Here is a 27,564-nt window from a genome sequence, read left to right as displayed (position 1 = left end):
GTTCCCCGAGAAATTCTGTGAGAGGGGCTTCCGGAGTATGGGGTGCCGGGGCCACTACTGTGGGTCATTTGGTCTCTGTACACACAGAGTGAGAGCTGTGTCCGCCTACTCAGCATTAAGTTAAGCTCATTCAATGTGGGTGTCGGATTCCGCCAAGGTGGTGCCTTGTCCCCACTCCTGTTTGTGGTTTTTTTTATGGACAGGATATCAAGGCGCAGCCAAGGTCAGGAAGGCATTCTATGCAGGGGCCGGAAGGTGATGTCTCTGCTTTTTGTGGATGATGTTGCCCTTTCGGCACCCTCACATGGATGCCTCCAGCATGCACTGGAAGGGTTTGCAGCCGAATGTGAAGCAGTTGGTATGAGGATCAGCACCTCCAAGTCTGAGTCCATGGTTCTCTCACAGAAAAGGATGGCATGCCCCGTTCAGGTAAAGGGAGAGAATTTGTCCAAGGTGGAGGAGTTAAGTATCCTGGGGTTTTATTCATGAGTGAGGGGAGAAGGGAACATGAGATTGGATGCAGACTGAGGGCAGCAGCAGCAGTAATGTGTTCGCTGTACCGGACTGTAGTGGTGACGGGGCAGCTGAGCCATAAGGCAAAGCTCTCTATTTGCCAGTTGGTCTACGTCCCTACCCTCACCTATGGTCGTGAACTCTGGGTAATGACCGAAAGAATAATATCTCGGATTCAAGTGGTTGAAATGAGTTTTCTACTCAGTGTGGTGGGACTCACTCTCTGTGACAGGTTCAGGAGTTCGGCCATCCGGGAGGAACTCAGAGTAGAGCTGCTACTCCTCCGCATTGAGAGGAGCCAGTTGAGGTGGTTCAGGCATCTGGTAAGGATGCCCCCTGGGCACCTCCCTTTGGAGGTATACCAGACACAGCCAATTGAGATGAGACCCCGAGGTTGGCCCAGGACCTGCTGGATAGATTATATCTCCCAGTTGGCCTGGGAGTGGCTGGGGATCCCCGGGATGAGCTGGAGGAAGTCGTAAGGGACAGGGACAAGAGCAGTGCAAGAGAACATGGGTTCAATCCCTGTTCAGTCTGTGTAGAGTTTGTATGTTCTCCTTGTGCCTTGTGTAAGTTTCCTCTAGGTTTTCCTGTTTCCTCCCACAGTCCAAAGACATGTAGTTGAAGTGAATTTATGATACCAAATTGTCTGTAGTGTGTGTGGCTACTCTGTGATGGACTACCTTCCTCTGCTTTGTGCCCAGTGCTTCTAGGATAGGCTCTGGTTCACAGCGACTCTGCTCACGACAAGTGGGTTTTAAATTGGATGGATGGGTAGAAATTCTCAACAAAAAAACACTTTGTGTGCCAAAAATGCAATCTCAAAGGTATGCTATTGCTTTTTTATACAAAAATATAATACAAATAGAAGACTAGTCATTCAGCTAAAGGCGGAAAGCAAGCTGTCTATGTATACATTTCACTGCCACTTTATACAATGTCAATTTCCAAAGTTTCATAAATGACTCATGCATTTTCTGGTATCTGTCCCAAACTGATTTTTGCATTTATCGATGCCACTTACTTTTTGATATACAGTCATATGTTGTTGTTGTCTGGAAGTTGGTGATAAAATTTTATGCTGCAAAAGCTGCAAAACTAATTACAGACTGGATAGAAATGATGATAGTGATATTTCAATACTGTAGTTGAATTTGATCATTTTAGTCATGGTTCAGAGTATGTTTTTTTAGATAAAATGAAAATGATAGACAGTGATTTTGGTAAAAATTCCCAGTGCTGCTGGTAAAACCAAAGATGGGAAGGTTTTGTTTGTCAATCAAAACAAACAAGACAGTTTTTTCAAAAGATGGTAACATCAAATGGAGTATTATAGAACCACAGAGGAAACACTCAGATTGTCTGTGAACATATTGGCTGTGTTACTGGAGTAGAGAAACATGACAGTAATCAGGATTACTGTCCTGACAGATCCAAACCTGAGAAAACTAATGCTTACCATTGTGCATTTACATTTGTTTATTTGTTTGATAAAAACCATGTAACTTCTGGAGTTTTCAAATTTGAAGGGTAAGATTCACCCAGGATATAACCCAGTTATGTGATTTATCAGTGGAATAGCCTCCAAGGGTTAAAGAGATGGGTGTGGACCCTTTAAGAAATGTTTTAAAGCAGCTATTTGGTGGACTGTAAGTTGTTCTTATTGCCTTAAATTCATATATTAACAATATTTTAATATTTCAAACACCAGTGTTTTTCAGTGATGAGACATATCGTGTTTCTTTTTTTTTTTTTCTTTCCCCTCAGCTTTATGCTGCAGTGTCAGCACCATTTCCCAAAGTTTTGATAGGCTTTGGATAAACATAACTTGAAATCTCAATACAGGGGCTCTTTCACATTCAGCAGTGTTTACTTTTACACATCTAAAACTTAATTTCCTTAATGGAATCACAGTAGGAGAAACATTATATTTTACTGTTTATACCCAGTTATATTTTATATTTAATGCCTTATATGTGCCTGCTATTTAAAATATCATAAAACACACACACACACACACACACACACACACACACACACACTTTCGGAACCACTAGTCCCATATGGGGTCGCAGGGAACCAGAGCCTACCCAGTAACACAGGGCGTAAGGGCGGAGGGGGAGGGGACACACCCAGGACAGGACACCAGTCTGTCGCAAGGCACCCCAAGCAGGACTCAAACCCCAGACCCCCTGGAGAGCAGGACCCATTCCAACCCACTGCGCCACCGCACCCCCCATCATAAAACAGCTTTCTAAATATCTTAAAAAAAAATATCTTAATATCTTTTAAAATGCCCCCAGGTCAGATGAACTTTTACAATAAAATGCAGATAGTTTTTTTGTTCATAAGATTTCTTTTTCCTTTTTTTTCCCCATTTAAAGGCAACTCTTTTTTTTTTTTTTTGAGGCTTCTGTTGAACTACAGTATGACTACCATTAATATTACAGCTTTGAAATGTTGCTTCCAAAAGTGTTACACTACAGAAATTGCAAAATACACACACATTTTCAGAACCGCTTGTCCCTTACGGGGTCACGGGGAACCGGAGCCTACCCGGCAACATAGGGCGTAAGGCCAGAGGGGGAAGGGGACACACCCAGGACGGGACGCCAGTCCGTCGCAAGGCACCCCAAGCGGAACTTGAACCCCAGACCCACCGGAGAGCAGGACTGCGGGCCAACCCACTGCGCCACCGCACCCCAATTGCAAAATATAGTATAGTAAATATATTGAAGTACTGAATTTCCTAAAATGTAAGGTCATTTGTAGTCTACCTCATCTGGTAAGACAACAGTCTTATTTCCCAGGAAAGAAAAATGTTACGTTCAGTTCTGTGACAAAAGACAGCCACTATGGCAAACTCTTTCACAAAGTATCCAGCACATAGAATGGTCCGTGGATTTTCAAGGGTTACATCAATCTAAGCTTTTTAATTAAGGCAGCAAAGATCAAGCATAATTTGTTGAGTCATCCATTGATTACGGTGTGCCTCAAACTGTTAAGTTAATGGTGATATAGCTTTGATGTTGAATGCTTTCAGGAGGCAAGTCAGATTTCTTGAATATCTTTGAGGTTTGGTCACATAGGGAGAAGCATTTCATATTACTGCTTACAAATGAAGTAATTAAACCTGAATTAGAGAAGTAAGTAGCAGGAATAGGAATGGTCAAGGACTCAGACCGACTTGAAAGTTGTTGGGTCAAGTCCTTCAGGGTTATTACTGCGGTATTCTTAAACAAGGTACTATAGTACATTGATTATGATTTTATAATTTACTATTTATATATGAAAGTGCTAAACAACACAATAATGATGAGTAATCTGGTAAGAAAAACAGGTAGAGCAGCTGAATTTAAATTATACAAAAATTTGAGCCAGTAGCATTTTAATTTTTTTTGTCAATATGTAATTTACATATGTACATTTACATTTACTTTATTCATTTACCAGACGCTTTTCTTGAAAGCAACATACATCTGAAAGAAGATGTGAGTGATATGAGTGAATATAAGTGAATAAGTGCCAACAAACCAACTTAAAGTTTTCCTTTGTTTTATTAAAATTCAGTACAGAGATGTGTATTTTTTATTTTTTTGCATTGTGACTTGTCACCATCCAGCTAAATTCTTGCGAGCCTTATGCATGATGTCTGTAGTCAACTTAACCATTAATTTTAGATAATGTCCAAATAGCAACAATTAAATCTTTCACAAACAGAGTAAATATGACGGTTTGGTTTCAGTTAAGGGAAACAGTTTGTCTTACATATAGGGACAGATGGAATAATCATATTGTTCACTATCAGGTCAGCATCAGCATAATTAGTACATATGTTTCATGTAAGGTTTATTTAAATAATAGTGGAGTGGACCCAACCTAGTTATATACATATACATAACATTGAGAGCAAGACCAGATGAAGGAAAATGTTCTGAAAGTTATTTTCCCATACAAGGTTACGAAGACCAATGAATGCCATACGTGAGAGCTTGAAAAGGGGCTGTGTAAATGTAAACTATGACATTTCGAATATGTCAGAAGGAGGAGCTTGCCAGAATTGAAAGGACATGCTGCTTCTGTAAGTGATGTGTCTGAAGGTCCTTCATGGCTGCTACAAACTGATTTTTCATTATGGAGCAGTATCCAACCAGCAGTTGCAGTGTATTCCCTCAAGATGGGGACCCTGACCTTTGCCAACTAATATTGAGGGAGAGATGAGGTGGGATATTACAGTATTGTCCTTACTGCTTGGTGTAGTGCCCATCATGTGACACACAACAAACTGAGAATATCCATTACACAGTCTTCCAGTGAAGCCCTCTTAAATACTATATTGATTAAAAATACATTCGAAGAATCAATTTGATTTAATCAGTATCCACTTTTGTTTACCATTTTTTATGTTCTGCATTTAATTAATTACTGCTTAACTATTTTGAGAACTGGAAAGTCATCTATTTTGTTGGTTTTACCAGTTTGTGGAAGTGCAGTATGTAATTTCTAATGCCGCAATCAAGCTTTTGACATAGGTATCTGTTGCAAATTCATAAATTCAATATGTATACATGATTTTTTAAACTGATTGATACCATTTCAAAAGAAAATGTGTGTGGCTAAAATAATTTGGACAGTAAAGACTCATGGTACAGTTTTCTGTTCCTCTTATATTAATCTAATGAAGGAGTACAGCACAGAGATAACATTTTGCCGAATGGTAATTTCAACTGTTAACCTGTTATTGTTTATTGTATTTCCTGAGAGGCTCTAGTGTATTGATTTAGTAATGTAACGACTCACATTACCGGGGGGTGTCATGTTCAAGTGGGAAATGATGTTCGTGATGTAAATATTGGGAATTGTGGGTAAAATGTGAAATAGTTGTTCAACCACTGTGGAGGCTCACGGGGATTATGAGGAGGTGAGTCCTTTTGGACAGTGTGGAGAGGGGAAAGAAAATTGATAAGGGCTAAGCAGGCTGGGAAGGCTGGGTTGAGGTGCAGGTTCTTGAAGAAACGGAGTCCTTGGACCGAGAGCTTTATTTCCTTGTGTACGCACTGCTACGTCTCGTTGTGTGCTGGTGTTTCAATGAGGGTTCATAATGAACGCTGTCCTTGTGTCCTTCTTTGCCCCATGTGACTCCAGAAGGTATGTAGCTGCACAGCCACAGCAAATTACCTCTTGTCCTCCAGTGTGAGTCAGGAAGACATGAAGAGTGTCAAAATGTAACATAAGGCTTCGTCTCATGAGACATTTTCACACATACTTCACCTACTTTTAGCATAGCATGAAAAACACAATACAGCTGCTGCCTTCTGATTTTCCAGAATGATCAGATAAATCTGTGATTGTTACCCTTTCCTATTCCCTTCCTCCTTCTGTCTTTTTATATCTGCCAGACCTTTTTTTCATTGAAAATTTGAGGAACAAAAGGCAAAGGCACCTACACAATGGGAGCCAAGGTCCAGGTCCATTTATTGGTTACATCCTCTTCCATAGTGTTTTTTTTTTTTTTTTCCTGATTACATTTATTCATTTAGCTGATGCTTTTTTTCAAAGCATAAAATTGGAATTATTGACCCATTTACACAGCTGTGTAGTTTTAGTGGAACAATTTATGCTAAGTACCTTGCTCAAGGGTACTACAGCTGGAGGTGGGACTCAAACTGGCAATCTCTGAATTCAAAGGGAGTAGCTCTAACCACCATGCAACAAACTGCCAAAAGCATTCCTACAGTTACTAGACCTTATACCAGCCTTCTGTCGTGGGTGGATATCTGTAGGCTGATGGAACTTTCAAAAATGTGGACCACTAAATCTGTCTGCTTAAACACAAGTCTTGTAATGGTCAACTAACAGCTTACTGTAAATCACCTCCATATTGTCTGTATTCATATCACAATGAACATCATACTCCCAAGTGTGTTAACCTGTTGCTAAGAGAGGATGTTTCCACATGCAGAAACCAGCCAAAACATGTTCCAGTCATATCTATGAGGCTTGTGCCTTCAGTCATCTGCTGGTGAAAGTTTAAACTGTGCAGATGCTTCTGGTCAGAGGTACTGATTGACTCTGCAGGATAGGCAGATCAACGGCGGATCAGCTAAAAGCCATTCAGCCATGGCCACTACCCTAACCTTATAGATGTCAGCGAACGTCATTTTTGCATTCCCCCTTATGACTATTAAATCAAGGTTCTTGTTTATCCCGCCCGGTATGTTGTCACCGGGGCCACACCCCAGGCCTTTGGCGGGGGGGGGCTCGCATGCGAGCACCTGGTGGCCAGGTCTATGCCCACGGGGCCTAGCAGGGCTCAGCCCGAAGCCAAGACGTGGAGCCGCTCTTTGGTGGGCTCACCACCTGCTGAAGAGGCCGTAAGGGGCCGGTGCATTGTGATTTGGGCGGTGGTTGGGGCCGAGTGCCTGGTCGACCCAAAACTTGGGCACCAACTCTGGCTTTTGGGACTTGGAATGTTACCTCACTGGCGGGGAAGGAGCCTGAGCTAGTGCAGGAGGTTGAGAGATACCGTCTAGATATAGTTGGGCTCACTTCCACTCACAGCTTGGGTTCTGGAACCACTCTTCTCGACCAAGGGTAGACTCTCCACTATTCTGGCGTTGCCCAGGGTGAGAGGCGGCGGGTGGGTGTGGGCTTATTAATAGCCCCCCAGTTCAGCCGCCATGTGTTGGAGTCTACCCTGGTGAATGAGAGGGTTGTCTCCCTGCGCCTTCAGGTCAGGGAACGGTCTCTCACTGTTGTTTGTGCTTATGCGCCTAGCGGCAGCGTAGAGTACCCGGCCTTTTTAGAGTCCCTGGGGGGCGTGCTGAAAGCGCCCACTGGGGACTCTGTCGTTCTACTGGGGGACTTTAACGCCCACATGGGCAGCGACAGTAACACCTGGAGGGGCGTGATTGGGAGGAACGGCCTCCCTGATCTGAATCTGAGTGGTGAGCTGTTATTGAATTTCTGTGCTAGTCACGGTTTGTCCATAACAAACACCATGTTCATGCATAAGGGTGTCCATCAGTGCACTTAGCACCAGGACACCCTAGGACGGAGGTCGATGATCGACTTTGTAGTCGTTTCTTCTGATCTTCGGCTATATGTCTTGGACACTCGGGTGAAGAGAGGGGCTGAGCTGTCAACTAATCACCACCTGGTGGTGATTTGGATTCAATGGCGGGGGAGAAAGCTGGACAGACCTGGCAGGCCCAGATGCATAGTGAGGGTCTGTTGGGAACATTTGGCGGAGGCCCCTGTCAGAGAGGTCTTCAACTCCCACCTCCGACAGAGCTTCAACCAGGTCCTGAGGGAGGTGGGGGACATTGAGTCCGAATGGGCTATGTTCCACACCTCCATTGTCGGGGCGGCAGTTCGGAGCTGCGGCCATAAAGTCTCCGACGCCTGTCGCGGCGGCAATCCCCGAACACGGTGGTGGACACCGGAGGTAAGGGATGCCGTTAAGCTGAAGAAGGAGTTCTATCGGGCCTGGCTGGCTCATGGGACTCCTGAAGCAGCTGACGGGTACCGGCAAGCCAGACGGAACGCGGCTCTGGCAGTCGCCAAGGCAAAAACTCGGGCCTGGGAGGAGTTTGGTGAGGCCATGGAGGAAGACTTTCGGTCGGCCTCAAAGAGATTCTGGCAAACCGTCCGGCGACTCAGAAGGGGAAAGCAGTGTTCCGCCAACACTGTTTACAGTGGAAGTGGTGTGCTGCTGACCTCGACTGAGGATGTCCTCGGGCGGTGGAAGGAGTACTTTGAGGATCTCCTCAATCCCTCCGACACGCCTTCCGTAGAGGAAGCTGAGGCCGGGGACTTGGAGGGGGACTCGTCCATTACCCTGGCTGAAGTTGCTGAGACAGTCAAAAAACTCCTCGGTGGCAAGGCTCCGGGGGTTGATCTCATCCAGTTTCTCAAGTCTCTGGATGTTGTGGGGCTGTCTTGGTTGACACACCTCTGCAGCATTGCGTGGAGCTCGGGAATGGTGCCTCTGGACTGGCAGACCGGGGTAGTGGTCCCTCTTTTTAAGAAGGGGGACCGGAGATTGTGTTCCAACTATAGGGGGATCACACTCCTTAGACTCCCTGGGAAAGTCTATGCCGGGGTACTGGAGAGAAGAATCTGACCGATAGTCGAACCTCGGATTCAGGAGAAGCAATGTGGTTTTCGCCCTGGCCGTGGAACACTGGACCAGCTCTATACCCTCACTAGGGTGTTGGAGGGTTCGTGGGAGTTTGCCCAACCAGTCCATATGTGTTTTGTGGACCTGGAGAAGGCATTCGACCATGTCCCTCGTGGCATCCTGTGGGAGGTACTTTGGGATTATGGGGTTTGGGGCTCGCTGCTACGGGCTGTTCGTTCCCTGTATGACCGGAGCAGGAGCTTGGTTCGCATTGCTGGCAGTAAGTCAGACCTGTTCCCGGTGCATGTTGGACTCCGCCAGGGCCGTCCTTTGTCACCTATTCTGTTCATTATCTTCATGGACAGAATTTCTAGGCGCAGCCAAGGAACGGAGGGTGTCTGTTTTGGTGGCCGCAGGATCTCGTCTCTGCTTTTTGCGGACGATGTGGTCCTGTTGGCTTCATCGAATCAAGACTTACAGCATGCACTGGAGAGGTTTGCAGCCGAGTGCGACGCGGCGGGGATGAGAAGCAGCACCTCCAAATCCGAGGCCATGGTTCTCAGTCGGAAAAAGGTGGATTGCCCCCTCCGGGTTAGTGGGGAGTTGCTCCCTCAAGTGGAGCAGTTTAAGTATCTCGGGGTCTTGTCCACAAGTGAGGGAGAAATGGAGCGGCAGGTTGACAGACGGATCGGTGCGACGTCCGCAGTAATGCGGTCATTGTACCGGTCTGTTATGGTGAAGAAGGAGCTGAGTCGTAAGGCGAAGCTCTCAATTTACCAGTCGATCTACGTTCCTGCCCTCACCTATGGTCATGAACTTTGGATCATGACCGAAAGAATGAGATCACGGATACAAGCGGCAGAAATGAGTTTCCTCTGCAGAGTGGCTGGGCGCACCCTTAGGGATAGGGTGGGGAGCTCAGTCACCCGGGAGGAGCTCGGAGTAGAGCCGCTGCTCCTCCGCATCGAGAGGAGCCAGTTGAGGTGGCTCGGGCATCTGTTCCGGACGCCTCCTGGACGCCTCCCTGGAGAGGTGTTCCGGGCATGTCCCACTGGGAGGAGGCCTCGGGGCAGACCCAGGACACGTTGGAGAGACTAGGTCTCCCAGCTGGCCTGGGGACGCCTTGGGGTTCCCCCAGAGGAGCTGGAGGAGGTGTGCAGGGAGAAGGAAGTCTGGGGGGCTCTGCTTGGACTACTGCCCCTGCGACCCGGTACCGGATAAGCGGAGGAAGATAGATGGATGGATGAATGGATGTTTTCAATGACAACATTTAGGCATACAAGGAAATGTCAACAAAATCAGCAAAAATCAGTCTTCATCATCTTTGTATTACTATATTAGTGCTGATGGACCAATATAATCCAGTTACCATATAACTTGATACCATGATTACATTTTTAGGAGATTCCTTTAACATACAGGTGATTGGATCTAAGCCACAAAAGCGAAAACAAGCAACTACTCCATCCTTCACAAGTTTGCTTTTGTTGAAAAATTCTTTATCCAGTATGCACATAGATTTGGTTACTTGTAGGCCACTTGACAATGAATGGAAAAAATTCCAAGTTTAGCATTTGAACATTTTGAATAAATTCTTCACCTCCGTATGTGATATATATATATATATATATATATATATATATATATATGCTCAATCTCAGCTAATGTTAATGAATTATGGCATTTTTGTTATTGAAGTGAATAGCTAGAGTTGCTGAAGGGGAAGTGAAAAGAGCCATGACTGTGGATTTCGAGAACAGGTTTTTTGGCAGTAGGCTGGTGCATCATGGGAGTACATCACACAGCAGCAACTACACGTGCTCCAGCTCTATCTTTCCCTCCTCACAGGGCCGGGGGAAACAGCCAGGCATAACGAATTCTCATTTAATAACTCCTTCAAGGAGACCCGAGGGGTATGTTCTCTGTCTGTGTCTGGCTCTGACAACATGGAGGCCCCTGTGTATACCGTTGTTCCAACTATACTGACTTAAGTGAACTACTGAGAATATCACAGACTTCTTATTCTTTTAGTAAGGATATTAACATTAAAGTGTACCATGTTGAGTCAGTGAGAGATTCCATTTTAAGTCTTGGGTAATTTATTACATGGGTGGCAGTATGGCACAGCAGGTAGTGCTGCCACCTCACAGTACCTGTGAGAGTTGGGTGTAGAGTCAAATCCACAAGTGTGCATATTCTCCCCATGTCAGTATGAATTTCAACCAACAGTGCAATGAGATGCAGTTTAGGTGAACTGTACCCAGCATTGGCTGTGGTATGTGTTACTATGTTTGGCTCCCACGAAATGAACTACTGTCCTGCCTAGAATGTTCATCTATGCTTCATGAAGGCTGTAATCACTGCTGCTGAAGATATTGTGACTGTCTTCCAGGATCAATCAAGTATTCTCTTTTCCCTGTAGGTCCTTTGAGGATGATGAGCCACCATGCAGTGAGACAATTGAGTATTGTGGCAACTATTATCTGAAACACAGTGGAGACGAGCTTGACTCTGAGATTAATGACAACGTCTCCAGCTCAGAGGAGGAGGATGAGAAGGATGAGGAAGATGACAATGATGATGACAAAGAGGTAGAAGATGACAAAATACAGTGCAACTCTCCAAATATCCTCAGAGTTGTGAAGGAGAAAGATCCATAAGTAATGGAACTGCAATGTATGTGGATCCCTACTGCTCACATTAATCCTTGGGTTGTGTTTGCCACTGCTTTCTATTTTTGGTGCTCTGTCCAATTGTTTGTAAAATATATTAAAAAATATATAATGTTACCTAATTTTGTGTCATACCCTGAGCAACCTCATTCCTAGTCTTTGTCACTTCTACACTTCTACAAGCTTTACATGTCTTTTTGAAATTTGTAATCTCTTGATCTCATTTACCTGAAATGACACCATTTGTGTGAACTCCTGAATTTGCCATTTGATGCTCTTTACTCTTCATTATAGTTAAATTTCCTATAGCTATCCTGATCTGACTAGACACACATAGATTGATAAAATTTGAATAAATTACATAAAATTCAGTGAAACTGGCAATGATTAATTTTGAGTTCAGATGCCTACAGTGGAGGATATCATGAAGCTTTATAGGAATAAGATGAAAGAAACTATATTTATGATAAACACTGTAAATGGGTCAAATTTGACAGAACACAACTGATTAAATTAAATACACCATCTCTGTGGGTTGATCATGGGATATGAATCAGCATTCAGTGATTCAGCCTTACATTCAGTGCAAAACATTTTCTTGCTTAAACGCAGTTCTTTTATGAAAGGTGAACACAAATGCCAATGTTGACTGGACTAGGATGGCTGACCCTGATGCAGTTTAAATTTTACAGTATTTATCCATTGTTTATAACAGAGAACATGAAAGTCATCTCTGGATTATGTTTTATTTTTATTGTATTTCAATAATCAGTGCAAACAGAAATATATTGTCATGGAAATCTTTAACATAATCTAATCTAACCTATGCAAATTAAGGCAATAGTTGTATGTAATTAATAAACACACTGACTTTGATTAACCAGTTCTCTATGTCAGGGCTGTGGCAGTCCAGAGCCTATTCAAGAAGCACAGGGCATAAGGCAAGCCGAGGGAACACCCTAGACAAGAGTCAGTCTATCACAGTCACATACACCCATTCACTTACATAGTCAGACAGTACAGACAATTTAGTCACGAGTTCACCTGCAACATGCTTTGGATTGTGAGAGCAAACCACATTACCTGGAGGAAACTCATTCAAAGCTGGGGATAATGTGCAAACTTGACACAGACTGAATCAAACCTGTTGGACCACACTAACCACTGCACCAACATCTAGTTAATTATGATTTTTTTTTTTTTCACAATTTGCAAAATTAGAAAAATCTCAAATCTATTTCTTTTTGGACAACCACACAGACACACATATATATACACTGGACATAAGTCATTACTTCTTTTTGTGTATGTCATTGGCTCTTTCAATATCCATTTCAATACTTAATCATGTTATCAACAATACTACTGAGACCATGATACAAATTGTCAGAGACCATGACAAAATAAAATAATGAAATGTATCAACTTCAGAGAATATAATGCATCTATATAAACACAATTAAAATTACATACAATACAGTAATTATGCCAAAAGAGGTAGTTGTGACTGTAAGAATAAGCTTCTGAAAGTAACTAGCTATGTGATGTGAAACACTGGACTACAGCAATCTGAGAACTCATCACTGGGTTGCTTCTCATGGTCCTATTGAAATGCACTCTGTCACCAGTGGCTATAACGATGACACGGTTGTTACCTTTCAGAGTGGTCAGCAGCCCCCAGACTGTGATTCAGAATGTAAAGAATACTGAAAAGTTTATTTTTAGATTGTGCTTTGATGTGTGGCCCACTTTCCCTACTCACTGTGGGAAAACAGACAGCTGTATCTTGGAATCAGTCTGAATTTGTGGATAATACTGTGCTTCCCATGAAACAGTACCGAAGTGTACTGCTAATCCAATCTCAGCACTCAAAGCACACATCCGAGAGCCCATTGGAGGCCAAGAGGTCATGGTTGAGTTTGTTGCCCCTTGGGACCTCTGGTATGTTTGATATGATGCACTGTGTTCTCTGTTGTGGGAGGTTCCAATTTCTGCTCTTTGAGTCCAAAGTGAGTCAGATTAGATTTGTTTTTATTAAATGTTAGTGAACAATCCGATGGCTGACATAAAGGCTTCTTGGCATTGTTCGCAAACTTGGTGCAGTTAAAACACCTAGAATTCAGTTTTTCATTTGCTTTCTTCCCTTTAAAGATATATCTTCAACAGCCAAATAACTTAAGAAAAACATATTTTTTTCACAGTTTAGAGGCACTTTGAAATGTTTACTGTATAAAATATACAGCATTATAAAAATAAAATATAATACACAGCCAGGACACTGAAAGGAAGTTTTCTGGCCAGAAATCAGCATGTTGACAAGCCAAGAGTAATGTGCTTAACATTTTTCTTTACGTTCATCCATTTGGCACATGCTTTTCTCTCAAGTGGTAAATTTTAAAGCTAGAAAATATAAATAGTTAATTTTTTTTTTTTTAACGTACTTTTCAGCAGTAGCCTCAAGAGAAGAACAGTGATGACTAGAAAATAATGACGGTTCCACCTTAGGTGCAGAAAATTTCATTAATGTCAAGTAACTTGTAATTATGAACCATTCTGATAGAAAACAAATAAGACAGTGTGGCAGTTTCCTTCTAGCACCAAAAGACCATCTCACATTTTGCTGCGCAATTATTTTTGCATCATTTCAATTAAAATGCCATGTTGCTCTCCGGTCGTTACAGAGCCCCTCCCCCTGATTAAGACTAACCTGCACACCAATGCCATGTGACACACACCAGGCATGTGGCCTGTCCTCTGGTAATTTCATTCTTGTCTGCAGATAGATTGCCTAATTAGACACTGCAGTGTGGTGAACGACAATTCCTGCCCCGAGCAGAACAAGGTAGGTTCAGCCTCATTGAAATGCTGAGAACAAGAGGCTGTATACGCATGACTGCCTTTCTTAATTAGTGTTTTGGTCAGGTCTGTCTCCCCTCCACAGGGGAAAACCTTTCCACCACCCCTACCCTGCAACAGGAACATTGAAGTTGCCTACACCTGCATGAGTGTGAGACTATGAAAAGATTACCTCACATTGTTGCAGCTCATACAGGCACAGATTACATATATCTAGATCTTAAAAGCAACCTCTTTGTTCTGATAGTTCTGTTCTGTAAAAGTCCACTGAACACTCAGATATCATTCCTTTTCAGACACTGTCATGTCCTCTAGAGTATTCGGAATTTAATGATTCACCACTCATTTTGCAGTTCTCCTTGAAATGGCTGGACGAAAAATGCAACTGAGGTAAGGAAAAGAATAACTGAAAAGTATGAAAATATTTTTGATTACTTGATATGATATGACATTTTCCTGATTCTTTTTACAGGATAACTCTTGGACTCAGGTATGTTGAACTCGACAACAGTCTTTATGTGGAAGGGTATAGGACTGGACAATGGCTTGGGGGGAAAGCAAAACAAAGGCAAATGTGTGCTAAAGACTGAAAATTTAAAACTGGTGTCCCTGGTAACTCTCCACCTCTTTATCTCAGTCAGCAGCTTGCTGTCAAGCAGGGGTTTTAATTAGAGAGTCATGGCAATTAGGTGTTTTTTCACTGTTGTCAGCATGGAGTTTCACTGTTGAAGTTCTTCTGTTTGGCATCCACATGATGAAGGGTCAGATTGATTTCTCATGTCCACTTTTAAAGGAAGCAACTTTAAGGTGAACACCTGACAATTCTGTCCATCCATTGTCAAAAACTGCTTCTCACAAGTAGGATAGCGATGAGCCAGAGCCTTACCTGGCATCACAGGGCGCAAGGCCGAAGGGGGAGGGGACATCAGTCTATCACAAGGCACCCCAAGGAGGGCCCGAACCCCAGACCTACCACACAGCAGACAGCAGCTGAACCCGCCACACCACCATGTCCCCCACCTTGCACTTTTGATAGTTTGAAAAATGTGGAACTTTGTTTGTGGTGTGCCTTGCCACAGGGGAAACCCAACAGACAAATTGCACCCAGAGTGTGGGGAGGATGCATTGCCAGGTGGGAATGGACAACTGGTGTGAACTGCAGAGAGAAACAATGCTATTGACTCAGCTGCCCTATGGAAAATGTGCTCCCTTGCAACTGCTGCGTGTGCAAGTTTGTGTAACTATTGTGGTTAGATTAGCCACTGACACCCACACTTTCTGTCCAGTTTCTCATTAGCAGGAACATTGGTTGCTGCACCGAACTGGACAGGGTGAAGAAAGCAGTTAGTGGACAGAGGAAATGTGAACTGCATGGATTGTTCTTCTGACTTAATTTGAAGGGGAATTACCCATTCTTAATATCTGTGGACAGTGAAGGAATGTTTCTTTCTTCCTGTATCTGGTGTGTGAGGGGTCATGCTTTCCACGCTGTGTCTTAAAACTCTCTGCAAAGCTATAGAATCATGAGCCGAGAGGATTCCCAAGAGGGTTTCCTATTCTTTTCTTGCAATTTGTCCCCCACATATGCTGGAAAGCAGTGTGGACATTTATTCATTTCAGTTCATCACAAACTTAAAGTCCAAATAATCAGTTTCAAAAAGTACTGGCAGCTTGTACTTTCATGACTAGAGAGGGGGCTTAACAGGAAGAAACTTTTTTTTTTTCAGAGGAGGTGGCTCCTGGAGAACATATGCCTGAGTAAGATTGAGTTGGGATATGGACTGGACAGGCAGTCAAAGAAAAAGGCTTAGAAGGGGCTTGAGGCTGGCGGGCGGTCTAAACCTGGGTCGGGTGTAATGTCTTTTTTTTTCCAGTTCGATTACCTCCTTCAGAGATGCGGCCTGATAACATCTAAGAGAGTTGGTTACTTTCTTGAGACTGCAAAGATGAACTGTTCCTGAGTCAACAGCTCCACGACCTTCTGCTGGGCCTATACCTCTGGTTATAGCCACTGCATGCAGCAGTTGTACAGTTATTAGACAATTGCAAACGGCTTTCTGATGACTTAATATCAAAGGTTCCACAGCTTCTTCTGGTTGTCCTTCACTGTCAACACCACTCTCTCCATGAAGGATGCTCTGAGGCCTCTGTAGTTGGTGGTAGCCATTGCAGGTACCAAACTAGCTGTCTCCAAAGCTGCCTCAGAGAGCAAGGGAGGTAGACTGTGTAATAGAGACTTTCATAAATTGGGTTCTTGGTACCTGTCTTCTCTTTTCCATGACAGACAGCTTCTCACGGTTTAAGGGTTGCAGGAGTTAGTATTTGTTGGTCTTTTTCCTTGTGTGCCATATACAAAGCCTATGATTTTTAAACTATGTATTCCGAAATGTTTTTAAATCTTAAATAATTTGCTGTTTTCTAATTAAAGTATAATATAAATATATGTAAATAGAAATATCCTATTTCATATTGAAGTCATTAATTTAAATGATTGCTCAACTTTTCTGCATTAAAAAAGTAAGATGAAGATTTTACTCTTGTCACGGTTGCGCGTAGTGCGGACGGACTCGAGTGCAGAGTGTCCGGATCGACGTGCAAGAAAGCCGAATCAGAATCCATAATCGTAGTCGAGGGGCAGGCGAGGGTCAGGCGATCAACAAATGTCGTAGAAAGGGCTAGGCAAGGAACGTGGTCAGGAAGAAACAGGCAAAGGGTCGAAGTCGGAATGGGTCTCTCGGTAATACGGTTCGCTGGGAAACAAGGAGGCAAAACAAGGTTCCGCGTCTGGGCTTCCTCGGATTCCCTCTTTATAGTCGTTCCCATCAGGGAACGGCAGGTGTCGCAAAGGTGCCAGATGCGGAGAACGTGACAATTCTACTAGGAACTAAAGTATAATGTAACTTTTGATAGTGACTTTTATCATGTTTATAAACATTAATTGAGTGCTATTCATTAATTAAAAAAAAACTTTTAATTGTTTCCATCAGAGGCTAGACGGGGAGTCTGTAAATTATGTTCCAGGGCTTTTGAAACAATCATATTGTATCATACCATTAAAGGCCACTGTTTATTACTTCAGTTCATTAATATTGGCCCTGTGATGTACACAGTGAAGCACTTTAGGGGTAACAAAAAATTTTAGCAGTTATTTTCTGAGCAATTTACAGTCTACATGTTTCAGTTACACCCTTGCCATTAGTTAAATGACTTAGGGTTAGTATATTTAACTTGTAACATAATTTTTTGGTCTGTCTTTGCAGAGCAAATGAGAGATGAAAAGGTCCAGAAACTGTAGCTGACATATTTGTCAATTTTCTAGAAATAATTACAATTCAAATTATTAATTCATCTATCCATTTTCATGAACTGCTTGTCCTGGTCAAGGGTTGCAAAGATTTGGAACCTATCCCAGAGTCAACGGCTGCAAGGCTGGGGGTGTACACCCTGGATGGGAGCCAATCCATCACAAGGAAGTTGCGCTCTCTCTCTCTCTCTCTCTCTCTCTCTCTCTCTCTCTCTCTCTCTACAACCAATTTAGCACCACCAATCCATCTGAAATGTGTATCTTTGGACTATGGGAGAAATCCAGAGAAAGCCCTTGCAGATAGAAGAAATTAAAACTCCACACACTACTCACTGAGCCACCGTGCTGCCCTATAATACAAATTATTCTTATTTTAAATTACATTTGGATTTTCCAAAAAGGGGGCTGTACAGTGAAACTTCCACCTCACTATGCCTGGGCTGTTCAGATGTAGGCTCAAATCCAGCTCAGTCTGTTAGAACTTTGCATGTTCTCCTCATGTCTGCACAGATTTTTTTCCCACTGTCTGAAAACATGCAGCTCAGGTGAACTGGAAACTATGAATTGCCCATGTTGTGTGTATGTGTCTGTGGCTCCCCCACAGCTGACCAGTCTCCTGTCTAGGGTGTACCCAATTTTGAAGTGATGCTAAGGCCAGTTGCTAAGGCTAAGACTGTGAACTGCAAAAGCAAAGCTTATGGTAAGAGTCAGAACTGAGATCAGCTACACTTGCATGATGTTGTGACATGAGAAAACATGACATTTCTCCCACAGCCTCTGTTATTTCCCCTGGGTGTTGACTTACACTGGAGCTGTGACATTTGTGCAAGTTCTAAGAAAGTAGAAAAGGCCTTAGGATTGAAATGTATTGATGTAATTCTAGAAATATTTCATGCTTTTATTCTGATAGCTACAATGATGTTAGGCACAATAACTTGAAGGAAAGATTGGTGCAAGCATATTTTACTAAAGGTCAAGATTTATTAATAATACTACACACTGGCTGAAAACCCCTCATCCCAAAGGGTAGTCATGGCGAACCGGAGCCTAACCCGGAAACACAGGGTGCAAGGCTGGAGAGGGAGGGGACGCACTCAGGAAGAGATGCCAGTCTGCCGCAAGGCACCCCAGACCCACCACAGAGCAGGCCCTAGCCAAACCCGCTGTGCCACCACACCCCCCTAATAATAGTACAGCATTTCGTAATTATGTCTTTTTATAAGTGCTGTAAACAAAGCAGTAATAATCCTGCAAGAAAAGTGCTTATCATGAGTAATGAATCTCTTTAGTTTTACTGTACAGTAGGCTCTGGTCATTACTCCCTCACGGGCAACTGATTGAGCACCTTCTTAGTGCAGCCTGGTATGAGAAAAGTGGTTACCAGACGGTGACGATCTGATAAAGATTGATTTACCAGCCAGTGCATCATCACACTGTCTTCTCGTTTGTCATGAGAAACTATTACTGTAACAGACCCTGATTTCTTTCTGCTATAGCAGCCCACCAACTCTCAGTAATTGACTTGTAGTTATCAAAGACAACAGCCGTACAGATATAGGAAGCTGTATAGACACTGACAGACATATTACAACCCTTAAGCAAAACAGATAGCTTTAGTAGTGACCTATACATTTTCATCATACTTGTGTTGGAGACCCTGCTGGCAAACAGCATGAAGGCAGTTGTTGTGAAAGAAGTGAGATGTAGTCCAGAAGCTTTTATGTCAGCAGATGTAGGATTTATTCAGGTAGCCAACCAGTGGTCACATGGCTGCTTCGATAACAATGCATAAAAGAGCAGTTCTGAAGATTGGGCCACCCTAACTACCTGTTGATGTATGAAGTGTTTAACACTACTGGATGTCATATAACTGGTTAGTGTACACTAATTCTTTTATTTTAAACTTTCTTCACAAAAAGTCGGCTGTTCTTCCATTCATGGTTTTGCTGTTTATGATGTTACTATTTGGGCTTTGCAGCTCCACAGTGGCCTTTCTGTTCATAGGGCCCAACACAGCTGACAGGTTAGAGGTCCAATCCATATAAAGGAGTCTATAATAAAGGATATGAATTTGAAACATAGTACATTTAGAACGTGCTACAAATTATTAAAACACACAGTGGGTTACACAGTATGTCTTTTTTCTATATAGAGTATGACTATTTATTACCCCTTTCATATTCCTAGCTTTTCTTGGGTAAGACTCTTTACACTTTTAGCAAAAACAGATGAAAGTTTATGGAAATGGGATTTGCATTTGGATGAAGAGCAACATGATTCCAGGTAATTTTCTATTATATTCAAAATACAGAAATCCATATGGTAAAGTAAAATTACCACAGTGAGGTCTAACCATTGTTACGTCCCTGTACAGGTTTCCAGTGTGTTTTGTTATTCCTTTCTGTGTGTATCTTTGCTTCCTATACACGTCTGTTGTCTATCATCGGTTGCCACCCCTGTCCATCTTCATCAGTCCTGTTGTCAGTTCCTCCATTTGGCCCAATCACTTTAAGACTCCATTTCCCAAGAAACTTAAAGTTTTGTCTCATGGTGCTTGTGTTGGGCTTGTGTTTGGCTTGTGTTTGGCTGCTTCCCTCCTCCACCTACCACAACTAACAATCCATTGCTCCTCTTTTCACTCTTACAGTAAATTTCCTTGTTTGTTTTAAACTCTATGCATTTTTTTTTCTTTTTTCACTAATTTCATTCCTCTGTGTTTTTGGCTGTCTTCTGAATATATTGAAAACATGCTCCCTGAAACATACCCATTAAGTGTGTGATTATTGTGAAATGATTCATGTGTTTGCATCTGGATGTCTCCTTCCACTGCAATGCTCTTTTGTATTGTTTTCTGAGATGTAAGTTACTTTGAGGAAAGTGTCTGCCAGGTGAGTACCTGTAAATGTAAAAGTTTTATATAGTCAAAAGATTGGGAAGTTGACTTTTGGTGTCCACACCGTTTCAGCAAGAGATCAAGAAAACTGGCACTAGGCTTTGCTGTGGATGTTGCAGTTAAGTCTCTTGCTGTCACTATACAAGATTGATTTGATTAAGAAAAAAAGAGATCTCTAGAAAACAAGTAAGGTTTTAATGTCTGGGTGTTGGTAACAAAGTTTATGGATTTTTTTTTTTATTTTTCTCTCCAGGAATTAAAAGTATTAGACTGATTGCGTAAAAGGAGAACTCGGTGTCTAATAAAACATGGACCAAACATTTATATAGGGGAATGTTGTGATGCACAGCTCAGGACATCTGCAATGCAACTTATGCCAGATTTTTTTTTTTTTTTTAATTAACTATTTTTAAAGGAAGGGGGGGGCGGTGGCGCAGTGGGTTGGACTGCAGTCCTGCTGTCCGGTGGGTCTGGGGTTCGAGTCCCGCTTGGGGTGCCTTGCGACGGACTGGCGTCCCGTCCTGGGTGTGTCCCCTCCCCCTCCGGCCTTACGCCCTGTGTTGCCGGGTTAGGCTCCGGTTCCCCGTGACCCCATATGGGACGAGCGGTTCTGAAAATGTATGTATGTATGTATTTTTAAAGGCTATACTGCAAAATTGCTTTCAGGAATGTGGCCAGTGTCATTCCAGCAGACACGGAAAAGGAAGAGGTGTCAGACAAATAGTAAGTTGGCCCATCTATCATATATTCTGAATGGAAACAGTCATTTTGAAAACCCAAATCCCTACTCACTGAGGTCATTTTTGCTTTCCCTGCTGCAATAAAAATATGGATCAAAATGAAAGGATATTTTTTGAATTATATGGAGCCAATTGGGGATAACAGTGCATTACATGTTTTCTAATTGATGTCTTAAAAAGGAGCTTTTATTTTAAGCCAGAAAAAATGACAACATCTGGAGAAACTGACACTTGAAGTGATATTGAAATGGCATTGGTGCTTCACTGCATTTTTCATTAGGCAGTACAATGGTGCAGAATGTAGAACTGGTGTCTCAGTGCACCTGAGCTGCATGAACGGATGTAGGTTCACTCCCAGCTCAGTCTGTGTGGAGTTTGCATTTTTTTGATGTTTCACAGTGGGTTTTGTCTAGGTGCTCCTGTTTCGGGTGACTTGGTGACTGGTATGTATGCAGCACATATGTTGCTTTGCTGTACAAATGGGTGAATGAGTGTAGTACAGTTCATGTAGAATTGAAAGTCAGCTTGTACAAGTATGTGTCAACTAAATATTCATACTAATGATTTTCACTTTGGACATGTGAACATGGAGAGGTCAAGGCGAATATAGACAAAGGAGAAAGACTCAGCTCGAGCTGACTGTAGCGCTTTTAACAGTGGAAGGACTAAAGTCTCAGCAGAATGGTTGTTTCATGAAGGACACTGTTCTGAGTAAGCAACTGGGATAAGAGGTTCTTAGTTGCATGTTCAGAACTTTTGTAAGCAAAAGAAAAAAGTTTTTCCCCAGTTATACAGGTTGCATAACCTGGTAGAACAGGGGCTCTGCTCTGCCCACAACACTTTACATTCCAGCATCTATTTATCTATATCTATTCATCCATTGCAGCTATCTGCTTTTCTTCCATTGAAATGTGCACCTCCTTCTGTATCAGCTGGCATATCTACTGCCCCTGGACTTTACCATATCACAAGCATAGAATATTGCTCAAATCTGCTCTTCCAGAAATCATTGTGCACACCACCACACTGTGCTAAAATGTTGCACTTCTTTCCCATTTTATTATAACATGGTGCTTAAACACCAAACTATAGCAGTTTGCAGAAACGCTCAATGTCTAACAGTTCGTCATATGGTGGTTCTGATGTAAATGAACTTTCCCATAATTAAAAGACAGGCTGTAGGTCAAGAAGGTACCAGGAAGACTTGGAGATATGGGAGAAGGGTTCGGGAACAAGGATGAGGAGATAGGGAAGCAAGGGTGAAAGGGAGAACAGATACAACACACGGGCGACTAGAAAGTTGAACTAAAATTCCGCGTCCTGCTGCGCTCTGAGCTCCCTTTACTGCAAGCGTCTCGTGATCCACCGCAGGTGTTCCCTGTTGCATGGAAGTGGAGGGCGTGACAGACTGTGCCTCTTAGAAGTAATGTTAGAGTTAGAAAGCATGGCCCATGGTTTAATGATACAAAGTTTTCTTATACTAGACTGTCCAAAACTTGGCCACAATTGAAGATCAACAAAATTAAATATCTACATCAGCTGTCGACCAACTTTATTCCCTCCAGTAAAGCTCTTTTTGCAGCACACTCAACTTGTTACAGTAAATTAGTCAGAACAGTGAATACCCTGATTTTCTTTCTCAGACAATAACTAGCAGGGATTCATCAAAATAATCCAAGCCCTGCCACACTCACTGGTGAATCATAACACCCTTAAGCGTTGTTTTGTATTGTGCGAGTCTGGTGGTGAGCAGTCTGACCTTGTTGATTCTACCAATCAAATTGGCTTCCTGCCCCGTGTATTACATATTAACAAAGTTTCTTAAGTGTTTCATCAAAGTGATGCACATCTCCTAGAGCAATACAAAAACTGCATTAAATCAACAGGAGAGATTGGGATTCATATACGTGATGCTTGAGAACAGTCAACTGAGAACTTGAGAAATGAGGCGAGTCTAAAGAGAAATGTAGGCAGTGATTCACCAGTTCTCAGTAAGAATGGAAGGTTATTTAAGAATGGACGGTCCACCCTATTGGTGGTTGAACATAAAACATTGATACTTTTGATTTTCGACCACTTGTGCATGGGGTCATTGAGTGGGCAGAGGTAGAAAAGTGTAGCAGCATACAGTCTTGGGGCTCATTGTAGCCTCCAACACCACTGATCATCCTTTTACTTAGGCTAGAGACCTACCTGGGCCTTACTGTTACTGTCCCCAAGTGGTTTACACACACACACACAATCTACAACTGCTTGCCCCAAGTGGGGTTGTGGCAAGCCGGAGCTTAACCTGGCAACAAAAGACGCAAGGCTGAGGGGACACACCCCAGATGGGATGCCAGTCTGTCGCAAGGCACCCCAAGCAGGGCTTGAACCACATACCCGGACCCTGGCCAAACCTGCTGTGTCACCACACCCCCCACCAAAGTGGTTTAGATTTAATTCCACTGTGTACATGTTGACAAGAAGACTACCCCCCTGCCTTTGCTTTCTGCAATCGGGTATGGAATTGTATACCACAGTGTCTGGTGCTCAGTGCCATTATTTATCTCATATCTGCTACCATTAAATATTTCAGAACCACTTGCCCCATACAGGGTCACAGAGCCTTACCCAGCAACTCAGGGCATAAGGCCAGAGGGGGAGGGGACACACCCAGGACAGGATGCCAGTCCGTCGCAAGGCACCCCAAGCGGGACTCAAACCCCAGACCCACCGGAGAGGAGGACTGTGGTCCAACCCACTGCACCACCGCGCCCCCATATACCATTAAATATAAAATCTGGAAACATAATTTCCACCAATGATGATTCAACTTGCTTGCAAACACCAGTTTTGCTGCCTTGACAAGGTCCAGGCCTGGATGGACATTAATTATCTTGCCTTAAAAGCAGATAAAAAGGAAAGATTTTGCTTGTAGGACCAAAATAGCCAGCAGTAAACTTTTTCAGTTGAAGCTGGAGGACCTAAATTTTAATTTCAAGGAATCTATGTTCTGTTTGAATAAGAACAAGAACATTCATTCAAACCACATATATACTTGATTACAAATACTTGCTTCCTACACCTCATAAATATGTCCAAATTAAAGTGCTTTCTCTCTGGGACTAACACCAAAAGTTAGCTCATGTCATCATCTCCATTATACATGACTATTGTATTTCAAAGGGATTAAGATAAGAACTCAGACTTAGCTGTTCTAAAATATGTTTTTCCTGTTTAAGCCACCCAGTTGTTTATGTATCCCTGTGTTTTTGAACTATTGTTCTGTTGCATGACCAATTTCTTTTCAATTTTACTTCACAGACAGATGCTTTGACATTTTGCTGTATAATTTCCACAAACAACTGACTGAAAGCCATCCAGGCAGTGAAGAACAAAAGCAGCCCCATAGTATTATACTCCCACTGTCATGATTTACAGTTGGGATGAGGTTTTAGTGTTTGTATGCAGTTTTTCATTTTCTTCACAGAAAATTCCACAATTTTTTCAAAAACTTTACAACTCTCTCATCTGTCCATCAAGCATCATTCTAATATCGCTGTGGAACATCCAGGTGGGCTTTAGCAAACCTGAAACTGGCAATTTCTCAAAGTTTTTTTTTTTTTTTTTTTTTTTGGAAAAGTAGTCATTTCCTCCATAGTAACCTTCTATGAGCACCACTCTTGTTCAGTGGTTTTCTTATGTGACATTCATGAACATGAACATTTTCAAATTCAAGAGGTGCATGCAGATCCTTAGCTGTTGCCCTAGGGTTTTTTTTTTTTCTTTCTCTTTTTAAAGGATTGTATAGCATACCCCTGCACTGATTTTTATAGGACACTTACGCCAAGGAAGAGCAGCAATGTTGCCTAATTTCTTTCAATTTGTAAATTGTCTGCTGGTGTGAATTTATTGAGGGCCCCGTCTTTAGACATTCTTGTAAAACTTGTAAAAGTTTTCTGAGCTTTAACAGGTCTACTTCTGATGTCCTCTGGAATATTTTTTTAATTTTGGTCATTTTGTACTTCAGTAGATTTTTTTTTCTTCTTGTTTTGTGAGGAACGTTAATCAGAGTTGTGTGGTTTTTATACAGCTAGTCATTTCAATCCTGCACCTGAACTGATTGGATTACAGGAATAATTGGAATATCTGACTCCATATATCTTATTTTCAAGATACTGTCATCAAAAAGGTTCACATATGTTTTCCATTATTGACCTTTACTGTTTAAATCCTTTGCTCAATGAAGATACATAAGTGTAAAATGCTGTCTATATTGTTTGTTGAATAAGACTGTGGAAACACGACAATATATCAGAATAATCACTGGAGAGCTTGCGTTGAGTTCCGGTGAGTATATGTATTATTAATCATTTATACAGACAATTCCTTGCTTTTCTGAATAAAATATATATGTTCTGTAAGTGTTCATCTCAAAATAGGGTTCTAATCAATTACCCTGGTTCCCATCTCTTTGACAACTGTCACATCTTTATGTGACCCTAGTGTTGTGGTCTTGCAATGACATGAGCATGATTCTTGTTATTAATGGAGCATTAATAGAGTCCTGTCACAGCTGGCTGGGGACAGAGGGCAAAGTTTACAGCTTACAGTGTGTTTTTTTTTTTTTTTTTTTTCCCCCTGAGAGTTCTTATGAATTCCACTGCTGCTGAGTTCAGCACAGGGCGAAAGCAGCAGGAGCACCTGACAGTGCTATGGAGGTAGGTTGTTTTTGCTTTTCTGATGTGCCTGATGTTATTTCTGCTGTGGTCTTAGATGTGTTTTCCCTGCGCCACACCCTATGATCCTGACTTCGATCTTCGTTTTGTGACATTTCATCAGGCATGCACTTGGTCTGGACTTCCACAGCATCGACTCATCTTTTCGTAACAAGAAACCAGATAGAGATGAAGCAATTATTTTAATTCCTCTCTCCTCTTTCTTACCAGGCATCTTCCTGGCCTCCTGTTTGATGGGATATGTTCAACCCTAAGAACATATTTATACATGTAAAAATTCAAAATGTCTTTCATTTTAAGAAAATTGCATTTTCAGTCAGATTTATTCACTGACTTATAAGGCATTCCTAGAGTACTTATCTTTTTGTTTTTATTATTACTTAGAATACATATCAGCAGGTCCACTTCAAGTGCTGACAGCAAGATATGTAGATAGGCCTGATTTGACCAGTGAGCAAGAAGGCTGGAGAGAGTGCTTGTGAGCATTTCAGTGGCTGGCACAGGCTCATCCATCTGTTCCTATGAAAGGGGCCCTAGTGTTTTCTATTCCCACCTCATGTGTAAGTGAAAGCCTCACTAGTCTGACCACACCCAGTCTGTGTTACAGAGTGTTTCTTTCTCTCACACCCATCCTTCTTTTTTTGGCTTTTTTTTAACATTTATTTGTTTAGCAGATGCTTTTCTCCAAAGCACCTTCCAATGAACTCCATGTAGTGTTATCAGCCCACACACCTTGTTCACCAAAGTGACTTACACTGCCAGATACACCACTTACAATGGGTCACTCATCCATACATCAGTGCAACACATTCTCTCTGTCACCCACACACTATCGATGAACCCAAACAGCATGTCCTTGCACTGTGGGAGGAAACCAGAGCACCGAGAGGAAACCCACGCAGAAACAGGGAGAACATGCAAACTCCACACAGACTGAGCAGGTATCGAACCCACATCCTCTCACGTCACCCAGGTGCTGTAAGACAGCAGCGCTGCTCACGGTGTCATTGTGTCGTTTTTTTTCCAGTTCTTTGACATCTCAGTACAGGTAGCTGGCAGACTTCATAGTAGGGGCCCCTGTTACTTGACCTAATTGTACAAGAGATACATATTATTCAGTCATTTATTTCCCAGTGAGGCAGCTCTGTCTCCCTGTTTCTCCTTGACCAGCTGTAACCACCTGAAGGCCCAGCATGTTCCTAAAAAGGGTCTAATTAAGTTTAATCAAACCCAACAACGGGGCAGTGTGTTGAACACTCTCAGGTGTCTACCCCGATTGGGGTAATTGTAGCAAACTAAAACACTAAAAATAAAACAGCCAAAAGGAGATGGGAACATTATTAGAACTTTTGATCCATCTGTAATGGTGAAATTAAACATCATATTGTTTGTTTGCCCATTTTTCTCCATCTTTACCTGTAATTTTTAATTCCTTTTCAATATGATGTACAAATGCAGGAAAAATATAAATGATTTGCAATGCTTTCAAATGCATATACCGAGTTGTATTGGGGTAATAACTATTATTGAATATATTGTCATTAATCAAACCTCCTGTTAAGTAAGACTTATTGCTGTTAGCTATCTAGAGTGGCATTACTTTTTGTACATATAATTCTTTCAAGGCTATGGTAAGTCAAAGACTAATAAAATAGCTTTGCTGAGATTTTTTTTATATTAATACATAACTAACTCACTTTAATACCCAATGAAATATATAGAAATTCATTATCACTTTCTAGT

General features: G+C 42.2%; 1 protein-coding gene across 1 annotated transcript in view; it reads left to right on the top strand.

The window, feature by feature from the left end:
- Window positions 1-18,113, top strand: part of agbl1 (AGBL carboxypeptidase 1) — a 130,530-nt gene extending 112,417 nt beyond the window's left edge. Inside the window, exons 24-28 of the mRNA XM_029253534.1 lie at window positions 11,058-11,226; window positions 14,087-14,149; window positions 14,249-14,314; window positions 14,636-14,653; window positions 18,072-18,113. Coding sequence (XP_029109367.1) covers window positions 11,058-11,226; window positions 14,087-14,149; window positions 14,249-14,314; window positions 14,636-14,653; window positions 18,072-18,113 — 358 coding nt within the window. The remainder of the gene's footprint in view (window positions 1-11,057; window positions 11,227-14,086; window positions 14,150-14,248; window positions 14,315-14,635; window positions 14,654-18,071) is intronic.
- The last annotated feature ends 9,451 nt before the right edge of the window (window positions 18,114-27,564 follow it).

This window comes from Scleropages formosus, chromosome 7 (assembly GCF_900964775.1).
Source record: "Scleropages formosus chromosome 7, fSclFor1.1, whole genome shotgun sequence".
NCBI lineage: Eukaryota > Metazoa > Chordata > Actinopteri > Osteoglossiformes > Osteoglossidae > Scleropages > Scleropages formosus.
Note: the sequence above shows the minus strand (reverse complement) of the source record. Positions and strands in the feature narration are given on the sequence as shown.